The 27060-nt window shown below is 41.9% G+C and overlaps 1 protein-coding gene across 1 annotated transcript in view; it reads right to left on the reverse strand.

The window, feature by feature from the left end:
* Window positions 1–513: 513 nt before the first annotated feature.
* Window positions 514–27060, reverse strand: part of EFNB3 (ephrin B3) — a 159208-nt gene continuing 132661 nt past the window's right edge. The window contains exons 2-5 of the mRNA XM_073654476.1: window positions 14926–15221; window positions 11231–11323; window positions 7448–7546; window positions 514–5489 (exon numbers count right to left, since the gene is read on the reverse strand). Coding sequence (XP_073510577.1) covers window positions 5101–5489; window positions 7448–7546; window positions 11231–11323; window positions 14926–15221 — 877 coding nt within the window. The 3' untranslated portion in view covers window positions 514–5100. The remainder of the gene's footprint in view (window positions 5490–7447; window positions 7547–11230; window positions 11324–14925; window positions 15222–27060) is intronic.

Below are 27060 nucleotides of genomic sequence, written 5' to 3' on the forward strand. Positions count from 1 at the left end.
GCAGTCATCAAAGCAAAAGGTGGCTACTTTGAAGAACCTAGAATATAAGACATATTTTCAGTTGTTTCACACTTCTTTGTTAAGTATATAATTCCACATGTGGTAATTCATAGTTTTGATGCCTTCAGTGCGAATGTACAATTTTCATAGTCATGAAAATACAGAAAAATCTTTAAATGAGAAGGTGTGTCCAAACTTTTGGTCTGTACTGTATATAAAAGTTATTTTCTTCACACACAAACTTGAAGTAAATGATAAAATGTTATCTGCCAGTAATCACCACTAGGGGGAGCTCTCTGCATGTGGATTATTACCGCTATTATTGAATGCCAATGGAACTATAGAAGTGTCCCTAATGGGGACTACAGGTGAAAACTATGGCGGCTTGGCCCTATGGAGGGTACGCTCATCTGACACAAAGCCATGTTCAACATCTAAGTCTAAAATAAGAATTTACATGCAAAAAAAAAGTAATTTTTTTGAACATTTTATTACATTTCATGAATTTATTATTTTTAATGACAGAAGAAACAAGTTCTTTTTATAAAACTTTTAATTAACGTTCCACAAAGAAGCCAAAAAAAAAAAAAATCAAAAAGGAAAGAAAAATATTTCCCTCCCTTTTGAAAAAAAGGGAGCAATGTGCTAATTACAATTCCAAGGCGCTAACAATATTCTAATTAGTTCATAAATTATCTCTAATGACAACTTCTTTTTTTAAGAAAAAAACAAAACAATCGCCATCCTAGAATTTAAATCATACAAAAAACTATTTTTTTTTTTTTTTACTTTTTTTTGTTTAAAAAAAAAAAATTTCTACAAATAAAAACGTGTAAAATTATTTACAGAATATATTTTTTTTTTTTTGTTCTTTGTTGAGAGGGGGAGGGGAAGGGGTGAATACAGGCATCAAAGGCAACGAGAACACGGAAATCCAAATGATTACGATATTTAATCAGGAATTATGGAATCCTGGCGAATGTCACATAATGAACACATCACAAACCTCCCGGCGACTTCGTTAGATAGAATATCGAAGAAGAAAAATAAAAAATAAGAGGGCAGCTATTTAAAATATTATGGAAACGGTGTTTGACACTGGTGGAACTTCCGCCAAGCTAGGTGGTATACCCTTGGTGGAAAGACCTGAGCTTCTAATGCATTTTTTTTGTTTTACAAGACGTTAATGTGTTGGCCATTTTGGAATATGAGGCTCTTAAAGGGGTCCAGTCACAAGGTCAAAAGCGTCCAGTTTTTGCTACTGTTTTATTCCCGTTGATTCCCTGAGTATTCCAGTTTTTGTTTTTTTTTAAATCGGCCATACAGTTCCAGAGATATTGGCAATTTTATTTAATGATACTTTTTATGGTCTTTACAAAAGGGGTGGTGCTTAAGGGTAATAATGCAGAGCAGCCTAAAGACACGCCCCCAGAGAATTCTACAAGCCACACCCACTGGTAAACAGAAAATTTAGCACTCAATAAAAAGACACATATCTCTGGAACCGTATGGTGCATTTAAAAAAAATAAAAAACAGAATACTCAGGGGAACAGCGGGAATAAAAGAAGATAAATAACTGACCACTTTTGACCTGGTGATAGGCCCCCTTTAATTAGGATAAGGCAAAAAAGGAACATTATACCCAGACAAAAGCCCGATATAATCACGTCAAAGCCTGAGATTCTTAAAACGGGATATGATATTTGAAGTAGGGCCTGGACAAGGCCTAATTATTTGTGCTATGAAGGGTCCACGGAAAACACCTATATACATGTGAGGCGGCCATTTTGTAAATTGTAGTTTCATCCAAGTCAATGAGTTCATAATATTTAGTGATATAATTTTTAATGTTAGTACTGAAAATATTTAATTTTACATGATTTGTTTTTCTTCAGGAATAAAAGGATTCCTCATCCTGTAGGTGGCAAAATGGCAACAATCATATGTAGGTGATATTCCTATACTGATTCTTTTTTTTTTGTGTGTGTGACTTTTTTTTTTTTCATAAAATTTATTTAATTCATGATTTGGCACAATTAACTATGATATTTTTAAAATTTTTTAATAAAGAAAAAATATATCTTAGTCTATGGGAGAAAAGGCAAAAAAAAATATGGCGGCTTTTACACGTCATTAATGATATTTATTAACAAGTAACTAAAATGACAAGCCCAGTTTAGAGTAATTGTAAAAAAAAAAAAAAACAGTCTATTTCCTTTTACGCCCAAAAAAATTTCTTTTTTGAAAGGAAAAAAAAAAAGATAAAAATAATAAAAAAATAAAAAACGTACCTGTTGAATATTCACAATAACATTGTCTGAGAACTAAAGCAGAGCGTAAAAAAAAAAGAAAATGAAAGTTTGGAGCGTAATAAATATATATATATATTTTATACAAAGTATTATATAAAATATATTTTACATTTAAAACTGTCAAAAAAAAAACGTAAAAAATTTTTTTTGCCTAGATTGTAATCATTGAAAAAAAAAACAACAACCCTTGAAGCGTTTTGTCTGATTGAGCCCTATCATTACGAGACAGCGAAGAACAATATCTTACAGATGACGGATCGAACCTAATGACATCTTCTCAAAAGGCAAAACGTGAACCAATTTCTCCAGATTTCGGACGCTGATGCTGATAATAGCTGCCGAGACGGAATTTTTTTTTTTTTCTTTTCGAGAAGCTTTGAACAAGTGCTGGTTTCTTTATTTTTTTCCCTTTTTTTATTATTATTTTTTCTTTTTTTTTTTTCACATGAGGAATATTAAACAAATAACCAAAAACGGGACAAAAAATAAAGCGAAGAAGAAGTACAATAATATATATATATATATATATATATATATATATATATATATATATATATAAAAAAAAATGCGTTGGCGGTAACTGGCATCAGCGGGTACGCCCTTTTTAATTTATTTCTTTTACATTAGGAATATAAAAGAATAACGAAAAAAACAGGATAAAAATAACAATAATATAAAAAAAATAAAAATAAACTAAAATGCGTTGGCGGTAACTGGCATCAGCGGGTACGCCCTTTTTAATTTATTTCTTTTACATTAGGAATATAAAAGAATAACGAAAAAAAAGGATAAAAATAACAATAATATAAAAAAAATAAAAATAAACTAAAATGCGTTGGCGGTAACTGGCATCAGCGGGTACGCCCTTTTTAATTTATTTCTTTTACATTAGGAATATAAAAGAATAACGAAAAAAACAGGATAAAAATAACAATAATATAAAAAAAATAAAAATAAACTAAAATGCGTTGGCGGTAACTGGCATCAGCGGGTACGCCCTTTTTAATTTATTTCTTTTACATTAGGAATATAAAAGAATAACGAAAAAAAAGGATAAAAATAACAATAATATAAAAAAAATAAAAATAAACCAAAATGCGTTGGCGGTAACTGGCATCAGCGTGTACGCCCTTTTTAATTTATTTCTTTTACATTAGGAATATAAAAGAATAACAAAAAAAACAGGATAAAAATAAAAAGCAAAGAAATACAATAATATAAAAAAAAATAGAATAAACCAAAATGCGTTGGCGGTAACTGGCACTGGAGGTTACGCCCTGTATATAAAGGGCTTAGGCTACATGTCTTTTCCCATATATAAAAGTGGGATTATTTAATGGGATTTTGAAGTCGGCCCGTGACGTCTTATCCCTGGTAACGCAAACTGCGCGGTAATAACCCGACCTGTCGCTTCCTATCAAAACCGTACGTACGATCGCGAACAAAAGGGGCTTTATTTGGCCTCATGTCACCATTTTTTAATACGTCCTTTAACAATAGCGTCCGGTTCTCAGGTTGGCGTGGGAGATGAAGTCTGCTTAATTTTCACAGGCTATGATTTCATTCGAACTGGGTAGGAGACCGTCGTCAAGTCTAAAAATGGACCCCCCGCCCTGGCCGGCCCTGCCCGGACCCGTCTTTTATCAAGAGTATTTACTTGTGAAGCTGACATCTTCAAATATCTTTCTAAATGCTGAGCCGTAAAAACTACATCTTCGTTTTTTTTTTATCGTTCATTTTCGTTCCCCGTCTCCCTGGCGACCGACACTTTAATGCCATAGCGAGGAGAGAGAGAAGCAGACACAGAGGGGGAAGGAGAGACAGTGAAGAGCGAGTAGTCCCAATCCGTCACCATGGATACCGGGCCTAGCTTAATTACGCTCAGCTTTCCCCCTCCTCGCTTCCCTATATTTCTCTCCTGTGCCCCCCCCCCCTAGTCGAGGTGCTATATTTCAACATGTCCCGACGCGCGGGCACAGTTGGAGCCGCGTATGAGTGTTTTTTTTTTTTTTTACCCCCCCCTCCTCCTCCTTTAAACCTGAAATTTCACTTCACAGCAAAACAATAGACAGAAAGGACTCGCGGCGCGTTTCGGTGACCTAAGACGTACACAATGACGATACAAAACCCCAAAAATAAAATTCAAAGGGTGAGGGGGGGGGGGGGATCATTCCTTTTGCCTACATTCGAAAGGCACCAGGGAGACAATATATATATATATATATATATTAAAAAAAAAAAAAAAATCAGTCGTAAATCTTCGTCGTATTTCGAAGGAGCGAATTAAATTTTTTGAGCACACATCGGTAGGAAGAGGACAGGGGAGAATGGTAAAGGCGATTTCTTTAAGGCTTTAGGTTGGAAATTACAAAAACACAAGAAAAGAAAAAAAAATCCAATAACAGAGAACGGCGGCCATTTTGTTTGTTGTCCTCGTCTCTTGAGCACAATTCGATATATCTTTAGAACGGCCGAACTGGCACTCTTGGTTCCCTGGCCTCCCCCAATTTCCAAAGCCAGTGAACAAATTGAGCACTTGCGAGGCTTTTGGATTTTCGCACTGGACCCCCTCCAAGGGTTCAACCGCACTCGATATGGCGTCATGGGGGAATACGGGCCCGGTGCTTGGACGGCAGGGGCACACATGGGGCAATACAGACTTCCCTTTCATAATGTCCTGCACTCCATCTTTTAAATATCCTACAATAAGCCCCCACCCTCCATACTGAACGTAAAATAAAAGAAAAAGAAACTATAGGGGTAAGAAGCCGAAGATGGCGGCATTTTTCATACTTTATAATAGATATTGGCCGGACTCTGGCTCGCCATGTCCTGTACAATGTAGACGGGGTGTCCATAGTCTCCGCTGACCTTTTCATAGTGGGGGCAGAATGCGCCCCCTTCTGAAGGCCGCAGGGGCATGATGATGTCACTGGGTTCGTGGCCGTTGTTGTTACCCCCTCCTCTCTTTGGAGATGTTATGGACCCTAACGACAAAGGTGGATGCCTGGTGTCACTGTGCTTGGCTTGACGACGTTTGTGGCATGCCCATCCCACCACGCCGAAGACGAGGAGCAGGAGGACCGCGCCGCCCGCTGCGCCCGCCACCAGAGGCACATGGGAGTTTGGGAGCGGACCGTTCTCGCCAGTCTTGGTGGCATTGCCGGACGTGTCTCCTGAAAAGAGAGAGGAATAACGGAGCAAAGGATCAGTGCAAATCCTACAAGACACTACAAATGTCCTATAAGCCGCCTCATGCAGGGGGACGTCATAGGTATCGTGGTCTTCAGTACGGTGACTTACTAATACGGTCGTCTCATTAATATGATGGTCTCATTATTATTACAGTGGTCTCTAATATTAGGTGGTCTCATGATTAAGGTGGTCTCTTTATTACAATGGTCTCATTATTATGGCGGTCTCATTATTACGGTGGTCTCATTAATATGGTGGTCTCATTATTACATTGGTCTCTAATATTAGGTGGCCTCATGATTAAGGTGGTCTCTGTTATTAGGTGGACTCTTTATTACAATGGTCTCATTATTATGCCAGTCTCATTATTACGGTGGTCTCATTAATATGGTGGTCTCATTATTACAATGGTCTCTAATATTAGGTGGCCTCATGATTAAGGTGGTCTCTATTATTAGGTGGACTCTATTACAATGGTCTCATTATTATGGCAGTCTCATTATTACGGTGGTCTCATTAATATGGTGGTCTCATTATTACATTGGTCTCTAATATTAGGTGGTCTCATGATTAAGGTGGTCTCTTTATTACAATGGTCTCATTATTACGGTGGTCTCATTATTACGGTGGTCTCATTAATATGGTGGTCTCATTATTACATTGGTCTCTAATATTAGGTGGCCTCATGATTAAGGTGGTCTCTGTTATTAGGTGGACTCTTTATTACAATGGTCTCATTATTATGGCAGTCTCATTATTACGGTGGTCTCATTAATATGGTGGTCTCATTATTACAATGGTCTCTAATATTAGGTGGCCTCATGATTAAGGTGGTCTCTGTTATTAGGTGGACTCTTTATTACAATGGTCTCATTATTATGGCAGTCTCATTATTACGGTGGTCTCATTAATATGGTGGTCTCATTATTACAATGGTCTCTAATATTAGGTGGCCTCATGATTAAGGTGGTCTCTATTATTAGGTGGACTCTATTACAATGGTCTCATTATTATGGCAGTCTCATTATTACGGTGGTCTCATTAATATGGTGGTCTCATTATTACAATGGTCTCTAATATTAGGTGGTCTCATGATTAAGGTGGTCTCTATTATTAGGTAGACTCATTATGGTGGTCTCATTATTACATTGTCCTCATTATTACAGAGGTGGACACATAAGGAAGAGGGCCCTAGTGCAGTGGGCCCCTCACCTCTTGGGCCCCTGTGCAGATGCACAAGTTTCACCAATGATATGTCCACCGCTGTCTCTGTGTCATGGTGGTCTCATTATTATGGTGGTCCTATTATTACAGCAGTCCTATTATTTACGGTGGTCTCATTATTATGGTGGTCTCTTTCATACTCCCTCCTCGCCCTGTTTCTTTATTGCCGCAGGCGCTATCACTTGGATTTAAATAAACTGCTTTAATTAAGTCTAATTAAACAGATCGAATCTGCACTTTAACTGGCGGAACGTATTAAATCAGCTGAATGCCACGGGTGGTGGGGCGCGGACGGGGCGGTGGGGCTGCGGTCTCCTGGAGGATCCAGACATAATAAGTGTCTCATCTCCTCGCTTTCAGCTCCACTGTCTTCCTTCTGTCCAAATTGCCGGCTTTATTAAAGAATATCCTTCAAACTGACAGCTCAGTGGTTCCCCGTCCTGCGCCGCAGAACCAGCCGCGCGCCCTCTCGCCCCACCGCGGTCTCGCCTTCATCGCCACAGAGCCAGTTAACCCCTCACTTCCCTTACTAGTCCAAAAACTTTCCTATGGACTCTAGTGCCGCTGATTGGTGTAGGGATGAGCATACTAGGGGATGGCGTAGGGTTGTGTTATGGCAACCGGTTGCGGATCTATAAACAGGAGAGATCTCCAACTTAAAGAGATATATTCGGTCACCTTCACAATATTGGAAAAGTGAGGACGTGAAACGCACCTGCAAAGTTTGGGGAGTCCAGGTTTGGTACTGACGGAAGAAATCCTGAATCTTTATCTCTTCCTGAAGGTCTGCGCGGATGGTTTACTCCATCAGCACCTTGAAACGAATTAGAATGAGGGGTTAATTAGGCAGTGAATTTCTGACTATGAGAAGAAATGTGAATGTACCACTTTAAGAGTTGGCGGAAAGTGGAGTGGAGGATATGACTCCAATGTAAATGAGGTTTTAAGTAACGACTTACAAATATATGTAAATGTGGTCACTATGCATATGAATAAGAGGGGACGTCCAATTAAGAGAGAGACTCCAGCTGATACCTCTCATCATCTCCAGAGCATCAAGAGGATCCTCATCCTCAGCTCAAGAGTCCGCAAAATAATAAAAATACCCTCCAGAGTCTCCGCAAGTTATTCCACCCTCCAATCTGTGAGCAAAACTTCTCCACTGCCACATAAAGTCACGTCCTTCTTATCCACCCCTCTACTCTGCTATCAGTACTACAACCATCATCTCCAGTCACTGGCCTCATCATCATCATACCTCCATCATCTCCAGTCACTGGACCCATCATCATCATACCACCATCATCTCCAGTCACTGGCCTCATCATCATCATACCTCCATCATCTCCAGTCACTGGACCCATCATCATCATACCACCATCATCTCCAGTCACTGGCCTCATCATCATCATACCTCCATCATCTCCAGTCACTGGACCCATCATCATCATACCACCATCATCTCCAGTCACTGGCCTCATCATCATCATACCTCCATCATCTCCAGTCACTGGCCTCATCATCATCATACCTCCATCATCTCCAGTCACTGGCCTCATCATCATCATACCTCCATCATCTCCAGTCACTGGCCTCATCATCATCATACCTCCATCATCTCCAGTCACTGGTCTCATCATCATCATACCTCCATCATCTCCAGTCACTGGCCTCATCATCATCATACCTCCATCATCTCCAGTCACTGGCCTCATCATCATCATACCTCCATCATCTCCAGTCACTGGCCTCATCATCATCATACCTCCATCATCTCCAGTCACTGGTCTCATCATCATCATACCTCCATCATCTCCAGTCACTGGTCTCATCATCATCATACCTCCATCATCTCCAGTCACTGGACCCATCATCATCATACCTCCATCATCTCCAGTCACTGGTCTCATCATCATCATCATACCTCCATCATCTCCAGTCACTGGACCCATCATCATCATATCTCCATCATCTCCAGTCACTGGACCCATCCCCATCATACCTCCATCATCTCCAGTCACCGGCCTCCTCTTTATCATACCTGCATCATCTCCAGTCACCGGCCTCCTCTTTATCATATCTGCATCATCTCCAGTCACCGGCCTCCTCTTTATCATACCTGCATCATCTCCAGTCACCGGCCTCCTCTTTATCATACCTGCATCATCTCCAGTCACCGACCTCCTCTTTATCATACCTGCATCATCTCCAGTCACCGGCCTCCTCTTTATCATATCTGCATCATCTCCAGTCACCGGCCTCCTCTTTATCATACCTGCATCATCTCCAGTCACCGACCTCCTCTTTATCATACCTGCATCATCTCCAGTCACCGGCCTCCTCTTTATCATACCTGCATCATCTCCAGTCACCGGCCTCCTCTTTATCATACCTGCATCATCTCCAGTCACCGGCCTCCTCTTTATCATACCTGCATCATCTCCAGTCACCGGCCTCCTCTTTATCATACCTGCATCATCTCCAGTCACCGGCCTCCTCTTTATCATACCTGCATCATCTCCAGTCACCGGCCTCCTCTTTATCATACCTGCATCATCTCCAGTCACCAGCCTCCTCTTTATCATACCTGCATCATCTCCAGTCACTGGCCTCCTCTTTATCATACCTGCATCATCTCCAGTCACTGGCCTCCTCTTTATCATACCTGCATCATCTCCAGTCACCGGCCTCCTCTTTATCATACCTGCATCATCTCCAGTCACCGGCCTCCTCTTTATCATACCTGCATCATCTCCAGTCACCGGCCTCCTCTTTATCATACCTGCATCATCTCCAGTCACAGGCCTCCTCTTTATCATACCTGCATCATCTCCAGTCACCGGCCTCCTCTTTATCATACCTGCATCATCTCCAGTCACTGGCCTCCTCTTTATCATACCTGCATCATCTCCAGTCACCGGCCTCCTCTTTATCATACCTGCATCATCTCCAGTCACCGGCCTCCTCTTTATCATACCTGCATCATCTCCAGTCACCGGCCTCCTCTTTATCATACCTGCATCATCTCCAGTCACCGACCTCCTCTTTATCATACCTGCATCATCTCCAGTCACCGGCCTCCTCTTTATCATACCTGCATCATCTCCAGTCACCGGCCTCCTCCTTATCATACCTGCATCATCTCCAGTCACCGGCCTCCTCTTTATCATACCTGCATCATCTTCAGTCACCGGCCTCCTCTTTATCATACCTGCATCATCTCCAGTCACCGGCCTCCTCTTTATCATACCTGCATCATCTCCAGTCACCGGCCTCCTCTTTATCATACCTGCATAATCTTCAGTCACTGGCCTCCTCTTTATCATATCTGCATCATCTCCAGTCACTGGCCTCCTCTTTATCATACCTGCATCATCTCCAGTCACCGGCCTCCTCTTTATCATACCTGCATAATCTTCAGTCACCGGCCTCCTCTTTATCATACCTGCATCATCTCCAGTCACTGGCCTCCTCTTTATCATACCTGCATCATCTCCAGTCACCGGCCTCCTCTTTATCATACCTGCATCATCTCCAGTCACCGGCCTCCTCTTTATCATACCTGCATCATCTCCTGCCACAGTCACTCATTTCATCCTAATCATACCTCCATCATCTCCAGTAAGTGGCCTCATATTCATCATACATCCCTCATCTTCAGTCACTGGTCTCATCATCATAGCTCCATCATCTACAGTCAGTGGCCCTATCTTCATCATAGCTCCATCATCTCCAGTCACTGGAAGCATGCTAATCATGCCATCATCATCTCCATTCAGTGGTCTCATCATCATCATATCTCCATCATCTTCATTCTTTGGTCTCACCCTTATACCTCCATCATCTATCATTCCCAGCCCAATCCACATCATGCATCCATCATCTCCTGCCACTGGCTTCATCTTCATCATGCCTTCATTATCTTCAGTCACTGGTCCCATACTCATCATACCTCTATCATCACCATCCTCATCATAACACCATAATCTCCAGGAACTGGCCTCATCATCAGGATACCTCTATTATATCCAGTCACTAGCCCTATCCTCACCATATTTCCAGTCAATGGTCTCATCATCAATTCTCCATCATCTCCAGCCAACCTCATCCTCTTCATACTACCATCATCTGCAGTCACTAGCCCCATCCTTATCATACTTCCATCATCAAACCACCATCATCTCTAATTACTACTCTCATCATCATACTTCCATCTTGGCCAGACATGGGCCCTTTCCTCTTGATCTCATCAGTCACTAGTCGCATCCTCATCATACCTCCATTATTTCTAGTCACTGTTCCCTTCCTCATCCTATCTTCATCATCTCCAATGGCTGGTCCCATCCTGATCATATCACCATCATCTTCAGTCACTGGACCCATCCTGAAGATCCTCTCGCCCTTGCCGTACCACTAGCAATAACTCAGGTCACTTTTCTTTTGTTGGCCCCATTGACCTTATGGATAGACATTTTCGCTGTTGTGGTGGAATACTTACTCTGTCCAACCTTTAAAGTGACCTTCATGCCTTTGGTCTGACACACACCACCGCTAAGATTCTCCAACCCTTCAAGGGTACCATCTGAGGTGGCTGAAACGAGACGATCCCATGTGATTACAAAAGGTAGAGTGGTCGAAAATAGGTCATGTCCTTGACATCATCATTCAACATCATTGTCCATAAAGACGTATTGTTATTTTATATGTGTTATTATAAAACGCAGCCTGGAACACGATAAGGTCGCGAGTGTACATCTCGGTACATGACACAACAGAGTAGCAGCCTTTGTTAAGAAGCAATGTAGGCTAAACAAGCTCACTTGTTAACGAGCTCTGACAGCCATCTTGGGTACTGTTTTATTAAATCATGTCCCCCACTGTCCCTTGTCACGGAAGAAATAGTCCACAGCCAATCAGAGGCCTGAGGTATGGGGGGGCCGGCGAGACGAAGGGTGTAGAATGACATGCCTGTGGGGGACAAGGGTTAAGGAAGGCGGAGGGTGGAAAAGCAGGGGGACATAGATATGATGAGAGAGTGGAGAACGGAGAGTGTAGATTGCACAGATGGGTTCAACGTTCTCTCTATAGGGCAAGGACTTTGTTATCATGATTGCATGTAGGAAAAACCTACATTCTGTAGCAAAATAGAAGGGGGTGAACATACAGTACATGGATGAATGTCTCCTGACATTGAGGAATACTGGTGCCTCGATGGAGCACAGACATTTTGCAGAATGTTGTGTGCAATATTAAGATTGACTGATAGTTGGTTTACACTGACAGTTTTCTCATTGGTACCAAAGGATCACTTCATTAACCATGTCCTTGGGAACTCCTGGTTCCATTAATACAAAAGAGTTACTGGTTGGACCAGGACTTGGAAGCTCTTGGTTAATTTTGAACTTTGTAGGCACTGGTGCAACCATAATTCTGAAGCTTCTTGTTCAACTATGACTCAGGAGCTCCTAGGTAAACTGTGACTTCTGGTTCCATTATGAATGCCGAGCTACTGGTGATTCCACCGTGATTTTGGAGCTCCTGGTTCCACCATAACTTGTGAGCCCTGGTTCCACCATAACTTGTGAGCCCTGGTTCCACCATGACTTGTGAGCCTCTGGTTCCACTATGGCTCTTGAGCTTCTGGTTCCAGCATGACTTGGGAACTCCTAGTTCCATCATGACTTGACCATGACTTGGGAGTTAATAGTTCCACCATGACTTTGAGGCTCTTGGTTTCACCATGACTTGGAAGTTTTTGATTCCACCTCGACTTGGAGGCTCCTGGTTCTAACATGACTTGGGAGCTCCTCGTTCCACCATGTCTAAGAACCTCATGGTTCCACCATGACTTGGACATCCAGGTTCCACCATGACTTTAGAACTCTTAGCTCCACCATGACTTGGGAGCTCCCGATACTACCATGACTTGGAAGCTGCTGATCCCACGACAACTTGTGAGCTTCTGGTTCTACCATAACATAGAAGCTCCTGTTTCTACTATGACTCAAGAGCTCCTTGTTCTACCATAATTCTGGAGCTCCTGGTTCCACCATGACTTAGAACCCATGGTTTAAGTATGACTCAAGAGCTCCTGGCTCTACCTTTACTTGGGCCCATTATTTTAACTATTACTAGGGAGCATCTGGTTCCACCACACATTTCACAGTCTTGAGTGCACGGATTCACACCTGTGAGCACTTTAGGTTGGAAACAGGATACTACAAATAGATATGGAGTCTGAATTCGATTTATGCAAGGATATCAACCTATATAGAGATGTTTATCCAATGGTTGTTGGTAAGTATAATATCTGTATACAGTAGACCTTTTTTGGGAGAGGGATCAGGTAGAAACATGGAAGGACACAATTAGGCAGTAGTGTAGATCTGTAGTTCAAGCAATGGGTGGATGTTATGACATGATAGAGGTCTCATAGCCACCTGGTCTGTATTGCTAATATTCCACATGGACCCCATGTTTGGACCAACTCCTGGGTGAGAAGATCACGATATTGGTGGACACTCAGAAAGACAACTTTTACTAATATTCCACTTAGGCATCCAGCTGGGGTCTTCACTGTGGAAGGGAACATCAACTTGTTTTTTCCAACTAGTTCCGACAATATTTAGAAATGATTAAGATCCATCATTTTCCCCCAATCCTCCGAGCTTGTGTGGTAAGTAGCAGCAGGTGAGCGAGTTTGGTGGCGACGAGGAGTGTCAGAGGTAGACGGGTTCCTCCCGGCCTCTTCGCCCATGTCTCCCCCTCAACTCTATTCCTGACCTAAATGTCAGAGCTCATTATTTCCGCTCGCTGGCACAGCAAACAAGAGCACCCCGAGGGGAAGTGCAGCAGAGGATGGAGGGAGAGGCTGGCAGGCGAGATGTGCGGGGAGGGGAGCAGCGGGACAAACGTATTCTAGGAACAGAGAATGACCAAGGAAGGTGGAATGGAAGCTAAGGTGGAAAGTCACAAATATGGGCCCCGGCCCCCATCTCCAGGCGGTCTCAGATCAGCCCAAAGGCCTTGTATAACCCCTTCAACTCCACTTTTTTCCCCTCATTTTTGCATGTTTTTTTTTTTTTCCTCCTCTTCAAAGACTCAGAGCTTTTTTATTTTTCCACTTTTCGCTTTTTAACGGGACGAGTTGTAGTTTTGAATGACACGTTTCACTTTGACATATAATGTATTTACGAAGGGGAGCAAGAGTGTAGAAAAAAAAAATGATGAGACAAACGGCCTTTCCCAGGTCAGGACGAATACGCCGATATCAACATTTCTGAAATTTGTGAAAGATTATTATTTATTTATTTTTTTTAATTTATCTTTACTGTACAGGTTAATATTATATTTTGATAGGACTTTTACTGATGCAACAATATTGAATATGATTTTTTTTCTTATTATATTATTTTTATTATTATAAAATATAGTATTAATATATTATATAATTAGTATTTTTATTATTATTATATAGTTGCATTATTATATTATTTATTATTATTATAAAATATATTATTTAATCATTATTACTTTATATTATTACATATTATATAGTTGCACTATTATATTTTTGTATTACTTTTTATTATACAATATATTATTATAATATTATATTATTTTATTATTCTTGTTGTATTTTAATATATTTTTTTATTGTTACTATATTTTTTATTATATTTATTTTTAATTTTATTTTATTATTTATGCTTTTTTTTTTAGACTATATTATTTTATTTACAAGGGGGACGTCGACAGTACAACACCGTCGACAGTGGCCTGGAAGAATGGCGCTGCCCCAGTACCTCCATATGTTGGTAGGGTGATAATGTAGTATATTGAATATCTTTTTATTTAATCTAAAAAAGTACAAAATTCTGTGCTGATTTTTTCCTACTGAATCTTCAGAGGGGTCACAGCTCCGTTTTTTCGGATATGGAGCTCAAAATTTACTCCATAGTTTTGATGTTAGAGTAAAGTAAAAAATATCTGCCCTCAGCCACCACTAGAGGGAGTTAACTGCATACTGAAGAGTTATATTCATAAGATTGTGTACAAAGAGCTCCACCTGGTGGTGACTACAGGGAAATATCTATGTGTTTGGATTCTGCATCAGAAAAATGGATCTCCGACCAGTACAAAAGCATGGAGGCTGCGGGTCATCATCCATCCGGACATGACAGAACTGCTCACCGATGATGAAGTAGTCCCGGTGGGATTTGAACTCGTGACCCCACAGGTTTGGGCTGTACTCTTGGAATTTGATGGTAAAGCGGAGGTCCTGCCCCGGGCGGTCACAGGTGAGGAGGAGGTTGGGAGTCCGCAGGACAGAACACGTCACTACCTCTTCTTCTGTGCCCACCAAATAAAGCTTATAATATTCATAGGGGGATGAGGAGAAGGGACCCCGGGGCTCAGAGCGGGGGCACAACAAGTCCAAGCGGTCCCCGATCTGTGGGTACAAGACGTAGCCCTCCGCATCCTGAAATCTGCAGGAGAGAAGAGGAGAGAGGGGAGAGGTCAGGAGTGATCTGCGCAGACAGCGAGCAGAGAAGGTATATAGCACAATATATACAGTATATACACTGCAGTATACAGAATAATGGACGATCCTTATATGTCTGTCAACGAGACCACCTAACAGTTCCACTGATATCGCCACAGAGCCCCCGTAATAACAGTGATATCCACAGTGCCCCCATAATAACAGCGATATCAACAGTACCACCATAATAACACGTAGATCAAACCAATGATCAAAGCGAAAGACTATGCGTCCCCAGGTAAGACCTCGAACCTGGTAATAAACATCTCCAACTACACCCTCTCATCTGGGAAGCGACGGTTCTACAGAAGGAACTCTCGTTCTGTCCCATTTCACACTGGGATTCCTTCCAGTTAGAGCAGGACCTACAGCGCTTTAATCGCAGCATCAGACTAAGAACTCCTTTCGGTCTACTCCAGGAGAACTCCTTTCGGTCTACTCCAGGAGAACTCCTTTCGGTCTACTCCAGGAGAACTCCTTTTTGTCTACTCCAGGAGAACTCCTTTTGGTCTACTCCAGGAGAACTCCTTTTGGTCTACTCCAGGAGACTTCCATCAACATATTGCCTCCAGTCGAGTGCCCCTCTGTTTCGGATCTCTCAATTGCCTCATTGGATTTACATAACTATAGTTTATTTAATCCTCCTCACATACATCATACCACTGAATATCAAACAGAGATATCAAAAAAAAACTACAACAACAAAGATTAGGCCTCTTCTCCACACATCAGAATCTTTCCACAGTAGAGAAACAAGTCATTAACTCACTTAAAATTAACAAAAATATTGTTATAAAACCAGACGACAAAGGGGGTGCGATCGTAGTGATAGACCATATATCTAGGTTTTGTAAGATACATCACCAACACATAGAGAGATCCTACTCCAACCATCAGAGATAGAATTCAACACACACTCACCACATATCTCAACAAGAAAACGATAAACCAGAAAACAGCCACATTTCAAACCAATGCACACCCCATCACCCTTGTGTTCTACATTCTGCTCAGGATACACAAATCACTCCCTGACCCACCAAGTTGCCCCACCGTAGCCACCACAGATTCCACTCTAAGCCCTTTATCCATCTACCTTGAAAAGATTCTCACACCTCTCACCAAGAATACAAGCTCTTTTCTACTGGACATTTTCTACAAACCCTTCACAAACTGATATCAGTTTCCCCCAACAGTTAATTAGTGTCCCTTAATGTCAACAGCCTGTACACCTCTATAGCTCATAACAAAGACCTAGAAGCCATCTCCAATTTACTCTCTACCTCCCACATGGACAGCAACTCCATCCAACTATACCTAGACCTACTTTCCATTGTCCTACACGAAAACTTGTTTCTACTTGGTGATGACTATTACATCCAGATGTGTGGCACTGCAATGGGCTCTAACGTAGCCCTTCCCCTGTGTTCTACATCCTGCGCAAGACACACAAATCACTTCTTAACCCTCCAGGTCATCCCATGCTTCCACAGATTCCATTCTATCCCCTTTAGCGATCTACCTTGAAAAGATTCTCACTCTTCTCACCAAGAATACAAGCTCTTTTCTATTGGACACTGGACATTGTCTACAAACCCTTCACAACCTGACATCAGTTTCCCCCGACAGCTTATTAGTGACCCTCATGACAAAGGCCTAGAAGCCACCTCCAATTTACTCTCTATCTCCCACATGGACAGCGACTCCATCCAACTATGTCTAGACCTACTTTCCATTGTCCTACACGAAAAATGTTTTCTACTTAGTGACAACTACAACCTCCAGATATGTGGCATCGCGATGGGCTCCAACATAGCCGTCGTGCATGCTAACGCTTACCTGAACCTATTTGAGGAACAACACGTCTATACCAACGAGCTATTTTTACAGGTCTCTAAGTTTTGGATCAGATACATAGATGACATCTTCTGTATATGGCACTGCATGATTGATACACTTACCACCTTTGTAATCATAACTCCATCCAAATACCTTTTCTTGACACACTAGAACTGAGGAACCCAGACGGATTCATTTCCACAGACCAATACTCCAAACCTACAGACTGCAATAACTTGCTTCATTATTCAAGTTGTCACTCTAGATGCACCAAGAACAGTTACCTAGATCACAATTCCATAGGGTCTCCAAGATTATCTCAGACAAAACCATCCTTCCTATTAGTCTGAATGACATGTCCAACAAAATCAGGGATGGGAATTAGCCCTCCAATCACCTTAAATAGGAAGAAGACACATCATGGACCACAGTACCTTCCCAAATCTCAGTAACCAAATCTGAACAAGTGCTGTATGACCTCCCTACAACGCCTGGGCATGCTCCTGATGAGGCTGAGTATTGTGTGTGGCCTCCACGTGCCTGTATGACCTCCCTACAACGTCTGGGCATGCTCCTGATGAGGCTGAGTATTGTGTGTGGCCTCCACGTGCCTGTATGACCTCCCTACAACGCCTGGGCATGCTCCTGATGAGGTTGCGGATGGTCTCCTGTGGGATCTCCTCCCAGACCTGGACTAAAGCATCCGCCAACTCCTGGACAGTCTGTGGTGCAACTTGACGTTGGTGCAACGTTTTTCCTTGCAGAGAGTGACATGTTAAGCATGTCAAGGTGAGGAGACTTTTAAGCCGCAATGCTCCTCTGGGAAATATGCAAAGTGTCTCTTCAGAGAGGAAGAGGACAAGAACTCTGTGCCACCTATAGGAAGTAGCAATCCTAAAAGTCAATTTTTACTCTCTAACGAGCCTTGTCATATGGAGAATGAGAAAAGTTACCCCTTGGATCTCGATCATACGCCTCTCACCCAGCCAAACCAGATCTCACACTTTGCACTGACGAGGGGCAGTAGCCCAAAACACAGTGTCTGCAAATAAGAGATTCAGGTTCTGGCTTTTATCCTAAGTCATGTGACAAGGCTCGTTAGCGAGTCGATATTGACTTTTAGGATTGCTACTTCCTATGGTTGGCATTAGAGTTTGAGTCCTCTTCCTCTCTAAAGAGACAATATGCATATTTCCCAGAGGAGCATTGCAGCTTAAAAGTCTCCTCACCTTGACATGCTTCACATATCATTCTCCGCAAGGAGAAACGTTACCCCTTGGATCCTAGAAAATGGAAGAAACACAAGATGACTGGCAATCTTCCTCGGTCTGGGGCTCCATGCAAGATCTTGTCTCGTGGGATAAGGATCTGAGAAAGATTAGGAATTAGTCCAGAACTACATGGGGGACCAGGTCAATGACCTGAAGAGAGCTGGGACCACAGCCTCAAACATTAGTAACACACTATGCCATCATGGATTAAAATCCTGCAGAGCACGCAAGGTCCCCCTGCTCACACCAGCACATGTCCAGGCCCGTTTGAAGTTCACCAATGACCATCTGGATGATCCAGAGTAGTGATGGGCAGTCCGGCTCTTTTTGATCTGGCTCTCCGCTAACCAAAAAGAGATGTCTCTTTGGATCCTAAATTGATCTTTATGTGTTCACATATTTAAGATGACGTTTATGCGGCTGAAACCCCACCCACCCATGACGGAAACTCCGCCCACCCATGACGGAAACTCCGCCCACTTACAATTAGCTAATTAAATCGATAAGTGGGCAGGGTTTGGCTCGGGTGGGCGGAGTTACGACCACCGAACGCGCAATTTTACACCCACTGAGAGCCATTCAAAGAATTTAGTGTCTGTCACTGAGGTGTCAGCTCCCATCGTTCACAGCAGGGAGTCGGCTCTTTGGCTCGATTGATTTGTTTGTGACCGACACGTCACTAATCCAGAGGAGGCATGGGAGAAGGTCATGTGGTCAGATGAGACCAAAATAGAACTTTTTGGTATCAGCTTCACTCGCCGTGTTTGGAGGAAGAAGAAGGATGAGTACAACCCCAAAACAACTGCCCCAACAGTGAAGCATGGTGGGGGAAACATCCTACTTTGAGGGTGCTTTTCTGCAAAGGGAACAGGACAACTGCACCGTAGTGAAGGGAGGATGGATGGGGTCATGTATCCTGGGATTTTGGCCAAAAACCTCCTTCTCTCAGTAAGAGCATTAAAGATGGGTAGTGACTGGATCTTCCAGCATGACAATCAGGGCTGTGGAGTTGGTAAGCCAGACCTCCGACTCCTCAATTTCTATGACACCGACTCCACGACTCCGACTCCCTCAGACACGGCTCATGTTTAAGTGATAAATTTACTGTAGCACAGATTCATCTCAGCTAAAAGTCTAGAGCCTGAGATTAGGAATAGGACGGACATTTATAGCACATTTCATAATTTTCCCAAATTCTTAGGCTGTGTGCCCACTATGCGATTAAGCAGCGACAATTCCGCTGCAGAAACTCTCAAAAAACGCTTGGTAGAAGGTCTGCCATGTTCCCCAATGATAATCCACATGTGCTGTGCACATGCTGAGGAATATCTGCTGCGGATTATCATTTATTATCAATTATTTTGCGGAAGTGCTGCGTTTTCGCCGCCATTGACTTGCACTGAATCGCTTAATATCCGCATGACTACATGTGCACACGCGGATATCATGAGGATATCATGCGGTTCAATGTGTGGATGGTACCCGGGTTTGGAGAAGAGGAGACTCTCATCCACACCCGGGTACCATAGAACCTGTTAAAAAAAAGAATAACATAAAAAAATACATTATACTTACCTTCTGATGGCCCCCGGTCTTTTCTCCGCTGTGTCCAGTGTCTTCGGCGGCTCGCGGTGGTGTTAAAGGACCTGCCATGACGTCATTTAGTCATGTGACAGGCCAAAATCCCTGCTGCAGTGTGTGCGAACCGGGTCAAGAACTACAGGAAACGTCTGACCTCTGTAATTGTAGCAAAGGTTTCTGGACCAAATATTACCTTCTGTTTTTCTATTGTATCAAATACTTATTTCATGGAATAAAATGCAAAATAATTATGTAAAAATCATACAATGGGATTTTCTGGATTTTTTTTTCAAGATTCTGTCTCTCACAGGTGAAGTGACCTACGATAAAAATTACAGATCTCTCCATTCTCTGTAGGTGGGAAAACTTGCAAAATCAGCAGCGGATCAAATACTTCTTTCCCCCACTGTATGCACCCTCCATCCTGGTATATACAGTATGTCCCCGATTCAGCCGCTGTTCTTTAATGTATAGAAAAAAAATGAACCATTACACTCACCAGGGTCGTACATAGTCATGGGGCCACATAGCAGAAGTATAATGCACTCTCCATAGTCCTCCATGTAGTATAATGCACAGCCCATAATCCTTCCTATAGTATAATGTACCCCCCATAGTCCTCCATATAGTGTAATGCATCCCATAGTTCTCCATACAGTATAATGCACTCCCCATAGTCCTCCATATAGTATAATGCATCCCATAGTTCTCCATACAGTATAATGCACTCCCCATAGTCCTCCATATAATATACTGCACGGTCCATAGTCCTCCATATAGTATAATGCACAGCCCATAGTCCTCCATATAGTATAATGCACAGGCCATAGTCCTCCATATAGTATAATGCACAGCCCATAGTCCTCCATATAGTATAATGCACCCCCCATAGTCCTCCATATAGTATAATGCACAGCCTATAGTCATCCATGTAGTATAATGCACAGCTCATAGTCATCCATGTAGTATAATGCACAGCCCATAGTCCTCCATATAGTATAATGCACAGCCCATAGTCCTCCATATAGTATAATGCACAGCCCTTAGTCCTCCATATAGTATAATGCACAGCCCATAGTCATCCATGTAGTATAATGCACAGCCCATAGTCATCCATGTAGTATAATGCACAGCCCATAGTCATCCATATAGTATAATGCACAGCCCATAGTCCATACATGTAGTATAATGCACAGCCCATAGTCATCCATGTAGTATAATGCACAGCCCATAGTCATCCATGTAGTATAATGCACAGCCCATAGTCATCCATGTAGTATAATGCACTCCCCATAGTCATCCATATACTATAATGCACACCCCATAGTCCTCCATATAGTATACTGCACCCCCCATAGTCCTCCATATAGTATAATGCACAGCCCATAGTCATCCATGTAGTATAATGCACAGCCCATAGTCATCCATGTAGTATACTGCACAGCCCATAGTCATCCATGTAGTATAATGCACAGCCCATAGTCATCCATGTAGTATAATGCACAGCCCATAGTCCTCCATGTAGTATAATGCACAGCCCATAGTCCTCCATGTGGTATAATGCACAGCCCATAGTCCTCCATGTAGTATAATGCACAGCCCATAGTCCTCCATGTAGTATAATGCACAGCCCATAGTCCTCCATATAGTATAATGCACAGCCCATAGTCCTCCATGTAGTATAATGCACAGCCCATAGTCCTCCATGTAGTATAATGCACAGCCCATAGTCCTCCATGTAGTATAATGCATAGCCCATAGTCATCCATGTAGTATAATGCACAGCCCATAGTCCTCCATGTAGTATAATGCACAGCCCATAGTCCTCCATATAGTATAATGCACAGCCCATAGTCCTCCATATAGTATAATGCACAGCCCATAGTCCTCCATATAGTATAATGCACAGCCCATAGTCCACACATATAGTATAATGCACTGCCCATAGTCATCCATGTAGTATAATGCACAGCCCATAGTCCTCCATGTAGTATAATGCACAGCCCATAGTCCTCCATATAGTATACTGCACAGCCCATAGTCCTCCATGTAGTATAATGCATAGCCCATAGTCATCCATGTAGTATAATGCACAGCCCATAGTCCTCCATGTAGTATAATGCACAGCCCATAGTCCTCCATATAGTATAATGCACAGCCCATAGTCATCCATGTAGTATAATGCACAGCCCATAGTCCTCCATATAGTATAATGCACAGCCCATAGTCCACACATATAGTATAATGCACTGCCCATAGTCATCCATGTAGTATAATGCACAGCCCATAGTCCTCCATGTAGTATAATGCACAGCCCATAGTCCTCCATATAGTATACTGCACAGCCCATAGTCCTCCATGTAGTATAATGCACAGCCCATAGTCCTCCATGTAGTATAATGCACAGCCCATAGTCCTCCATATAGTATACTGCACAGCCCATAGTCCTCCATGTAGTATAATGCACAGCCCATAGTCCTCCATGTAGTATAATGCACAGCCCATAGTCCTCCATATAGTATACTGCACAGCCCATAGTCCTCCATGTAGTATAATGCACAGCCCATAGTCCTCCATATAGTATACTGCACAGCCCATAGTCATCCATGTAGTATAATGCACAGCCCATAGTCCTCCATATAGTATAATGCACAGCCCATAGTCCTCCATGTAGTATAATGCACAGCCCATAGTCCTCCATATAGTATACTGCACAGCCCATAGTCATCCATGTAGTATAATGCACAGCCCATAGTCCTCCATGTAGTATAATGCACAGCCCATAGTCCTCCATATAGTATACTGCACAGCCCATAGTCATCCATGTAGTATAATGCACAGCCCATAGTCCTCCATATAGTATAATGCACAGCCCATAGTCCTCCATGTAGTATAATGCACAGCCCATAGTCCTCCATGTAGTATAATGCACAGCCCATAGTCATCCATGTAGTATAATGCACAGCTCATAGTCATCCATGTAGTATAATGCACAGCCCATAGTCCTCCATATAGTATACTGCACAGCCCATAGTCATCCATGTAGTATAATGCACAGTCCATAGTCCTCCATGTAGTATAATGCACAGCCCATAGTCATCCATGTAGTATAATGCACAGCCCATAGTCCTCCATGTAGTATAATGCACAGCCCATAGTCATCCATGTAGTATAATGCACAGCCCATAGTCCTCCATGTAGTATAATGCACAGCCCATAGTCATCCATGTAGTATAATGCACAGCCCATAGTCCTCCATGTAGTATAATGCACAGCCCATAGTCATCCATGTAGTATAATGCACAGCCCATAGTCCACACATATAGTATAATGCACAGCCCATAGTCATCCATATAGTATAATGCACAGCCCATAGTCCTCCATGTAGTATAATGCACAGCCCATAGTCCACACATATAGTATAATGCACAGCCCATAGTCATCCATGTAGTATAATGCATAGCCCATAGTCCTCCATGTAGTATAATGCACAGCCCATAGTCCTCCATGTAGTATAATGCACAGCCCATAGTCATCCATGTAGTATAATGCACAGCCCATAGTCCACACATATAGTATAATGCACAGCCCATAGTCCTCCATGTAGTATAATGCACAGCCCATAGTCCTCCATGTAGTATAATGCACAGCCCATAGTCCATCCATGTAGTATAATGCACAGCCCATAGTCCACACATATAGTATAATGCACAGCCCATAGTCCTCCATGTAGTATAATGCACAGCCCATAGTCATCCATATAGTATAATGCACAGCCCATAGGCCTCCATGTAGTATAATGCACAGCCCATAGTCCTCCATATAGTATAATGCACAGTCCATAGTCATCCATGTAGTATAATGCACAGCCCATAGTCCTCCATGTAGTATAATGCACAGCCCATAGTCATCCATGTAGTATAATGCACAGCCCATAGTCCTCCATGTAGTATAATGCACAGCCCATAGTCCACACATATAGTATACTGCACAGCCCATAGTCCTCCATGTAGTATAATGCACTGCCCATAGTCCTCCATGTAGTATAATGCACAGCCCATAGTCCATCCATGTAGTATAATGCACAGCCCACATTCATCCATGTAGTATAATGCACAGCCCATAGTCATCCATGTAGTATAATGCACAGCCCATAGTCCACACATATAGTATAATGCACAGCCCATAGTCCTCCATGTAGTATAATGCACAGCCCATAGTCATCCATGTAGTATAATGCACAGCCCATAGGCCTCCATGTAGTATAATGCACAGCCCATAGTCATCCATATAGTATAATGCACAGCCCATAGGCCTCCATGTAGTATAATGCACAGCCCATAGTCCTCCATATAGTATAATGCACAGTCCATAGTCATCCATGTAGTATAATGCACAGCCCATAGTCCTCCATGTAGTATAATGCACAGCCCATAGTCCACACATATAGTATACTGCACAGCCCATAGTCCTCCATGTAGTATAATGCACTGCCCATAGTCCTCCATGTAGTATAATGCACAGCCCATAGTCCTCCATGTAGTATAATGCACAGCCCATAGTCCACACATATAGTATAATGCACAGCCCATAGTCCTCCATGTAGTATAATGCACAGCCCATAGTCCACACATATAGTATAATGCACAGCCCATAGTCCTCAATGTAGTATAATGCACAGCCCATAGTCCTCCATGTAGTATAATGCACAGCCCATAGTCCTCCATGTAGTGCAGTAGTATGGTCATCGTGCACTCACTGATTTATAAAAAAATAAAATACATACTCGCCTTCTCTCCACTCCCCTGCCGTGTGGCGCCCCCTTCTGAAGCCGGCAGCTGACTTCAGCATGCAAGCAACAGGAGCGTATGATGTCACTGGCATGCGCCCCGTCACGTGCACACCGACGTTAGCTGCTGGCCTCTGATTGGCCGGCAGCGTGTATTGCCGCGCACTAACCTGATGGGTCTCTATGCGGTAATACACTTCAACAGGATGCGTGTCCGAGGATGCACATGCAGTTGAGGTTTCTGCTGCTGTCGCAGTCACGACCGCTGCGATCGTGGTCTTACATCCTTGAACAGGCCAATCATATCCCATCATTATGGGATACTTCACATGTCATTCAAGCTTTGTGGTTTATGTTAAATGTCCCTGCGGGCTTCTCTACTCTGTAAGGGGCCGCATAGCCAGTCACAAATCCACCATCCGGTGCGGTGAAACATAGATACCCCCACCCAAGGCCGAGAGAGGGGATAGGCAGGGTAGGCACCTGTCTTGGGCGCTATCTCCTGCCTCCCCTCGTGGGGCGCACTTTGGGAGAATAAATGACACTGATGAATATCTGCGGCCACATGGCGCCCCCTCCAGCTGCAGGCAGTCAGCGCAGTGTCAGCCACGGACACCAGGCACACCTCTCTCCAGCGTCCCGGCCGTCACTCCCTCCCAGCACTCACATGTACACAGGATTATAAATTATACATTGCACTATTATACACTGAACTATTATATACTGGACTATTATTATACACTGAACTATTATATACTGGACTATTATTATACACTGCACTATTATACACTGCACTATTATTATACACTGAACTATTATATACTGGACTATTATTATACACTGAACTATTATATACTGGACTATTATTATACACTGCACTATTATTATACACTGCACTATTATACACTGCACTATTATTATACACTGCACTATTATACACTGCATTATTATACACTAAACTATTATATACTGGACTATTATTATACAATGCACTATTATTATACAATGCACTATTATTATACACTGCACTATTATTATAGACTGCACTATTATACACTGCACTATTATATACTGGACTATTATTATACACTGCACTATTATTATACAATGCACTATTATTATACACTGCACTATTATTATACACTGCACTATTATACACTGCACTATTATATACTGGACTATTATTATACACTGCACTATTATTATACACTGCACTATTATTATACACTGCACTATTATATACTGGACTATTATTATACACTGCACTATTATTATACACTGCACTATTATTATACACTGCACTATTATACACTGCACTATTATATACTGGACTATTATTATACACTGCACTATTATTATACACTGCACTATTATTATACACTGCACTATTATACACTGCACTATTATTATATACTGCACTATTATTTTACACTGCACTATTATTATACACTGCACTATTATATACTGCACTATTATTATATACTGCACTATTATTATACACTGCACTATTATTATACACTGCACTATTATTATACTGGACTATTATATACTGCACTATTATATACTGCACTATTATTATACACTGCACTATTATTATACACTGCACTATTATTATACACTGCACTATTATTATACTGGACTATTATATACTGCACTATTATATACTGCACTATTATTATACACTGCACTATTATTATACACTGCACTATTATACACTGCACTATTATTATACACTGCACTATTATTATACACTATTATTATACACTGGACTATTATTATACACTGCACTATTATTATACACTGCACTATTATATACCGCACTATTATTATACACTGCACTATTATACACTGCACTATTATTATATACTGCACTATTATTTTACACTGCACTATTATTATACACTGCACTATTATTATACACTGCACTATTATATACCGCACTATTATTATACACTGCACTATTATACACTGCACTATTATTATATACTGCACTATTATTTTACACTGCACTATTATTATACAATGCACTATTATTATACTGGACTATTATATACTGCACTATTATACACTGCACTATTATTATACACTGCACTATTATACACTGCACTATTATTATACACTGCACTATTATTATACACTATTATTATACACTGGACTATTATTATACACTGCACTATTATTATACACTGCACTATTATATACCGCACTATTATTATACACTGCACTATTATACACTGCACTATTATTATACACTGCACTATTATTGTACACTGCACTATTATACACTGCATTATTATACACTA

This window comes from Phyllobates terribilis, unplaced genomic scaffold (assembly GCF_046119375.1).
Source record: "Phyllobates terribilis strain yellow unplaced genomic scaffold, ASM4611937v1 Scaffold_11__3_contigs__length_659146591, whole genome shotgun sequence".
Taxonomy (NCBI): Eukaryota; Metazoa; Chordata; class Amphibia; order Anura; family Dendrobatidae; genus Phyllobates; species Phyllobates terribilis.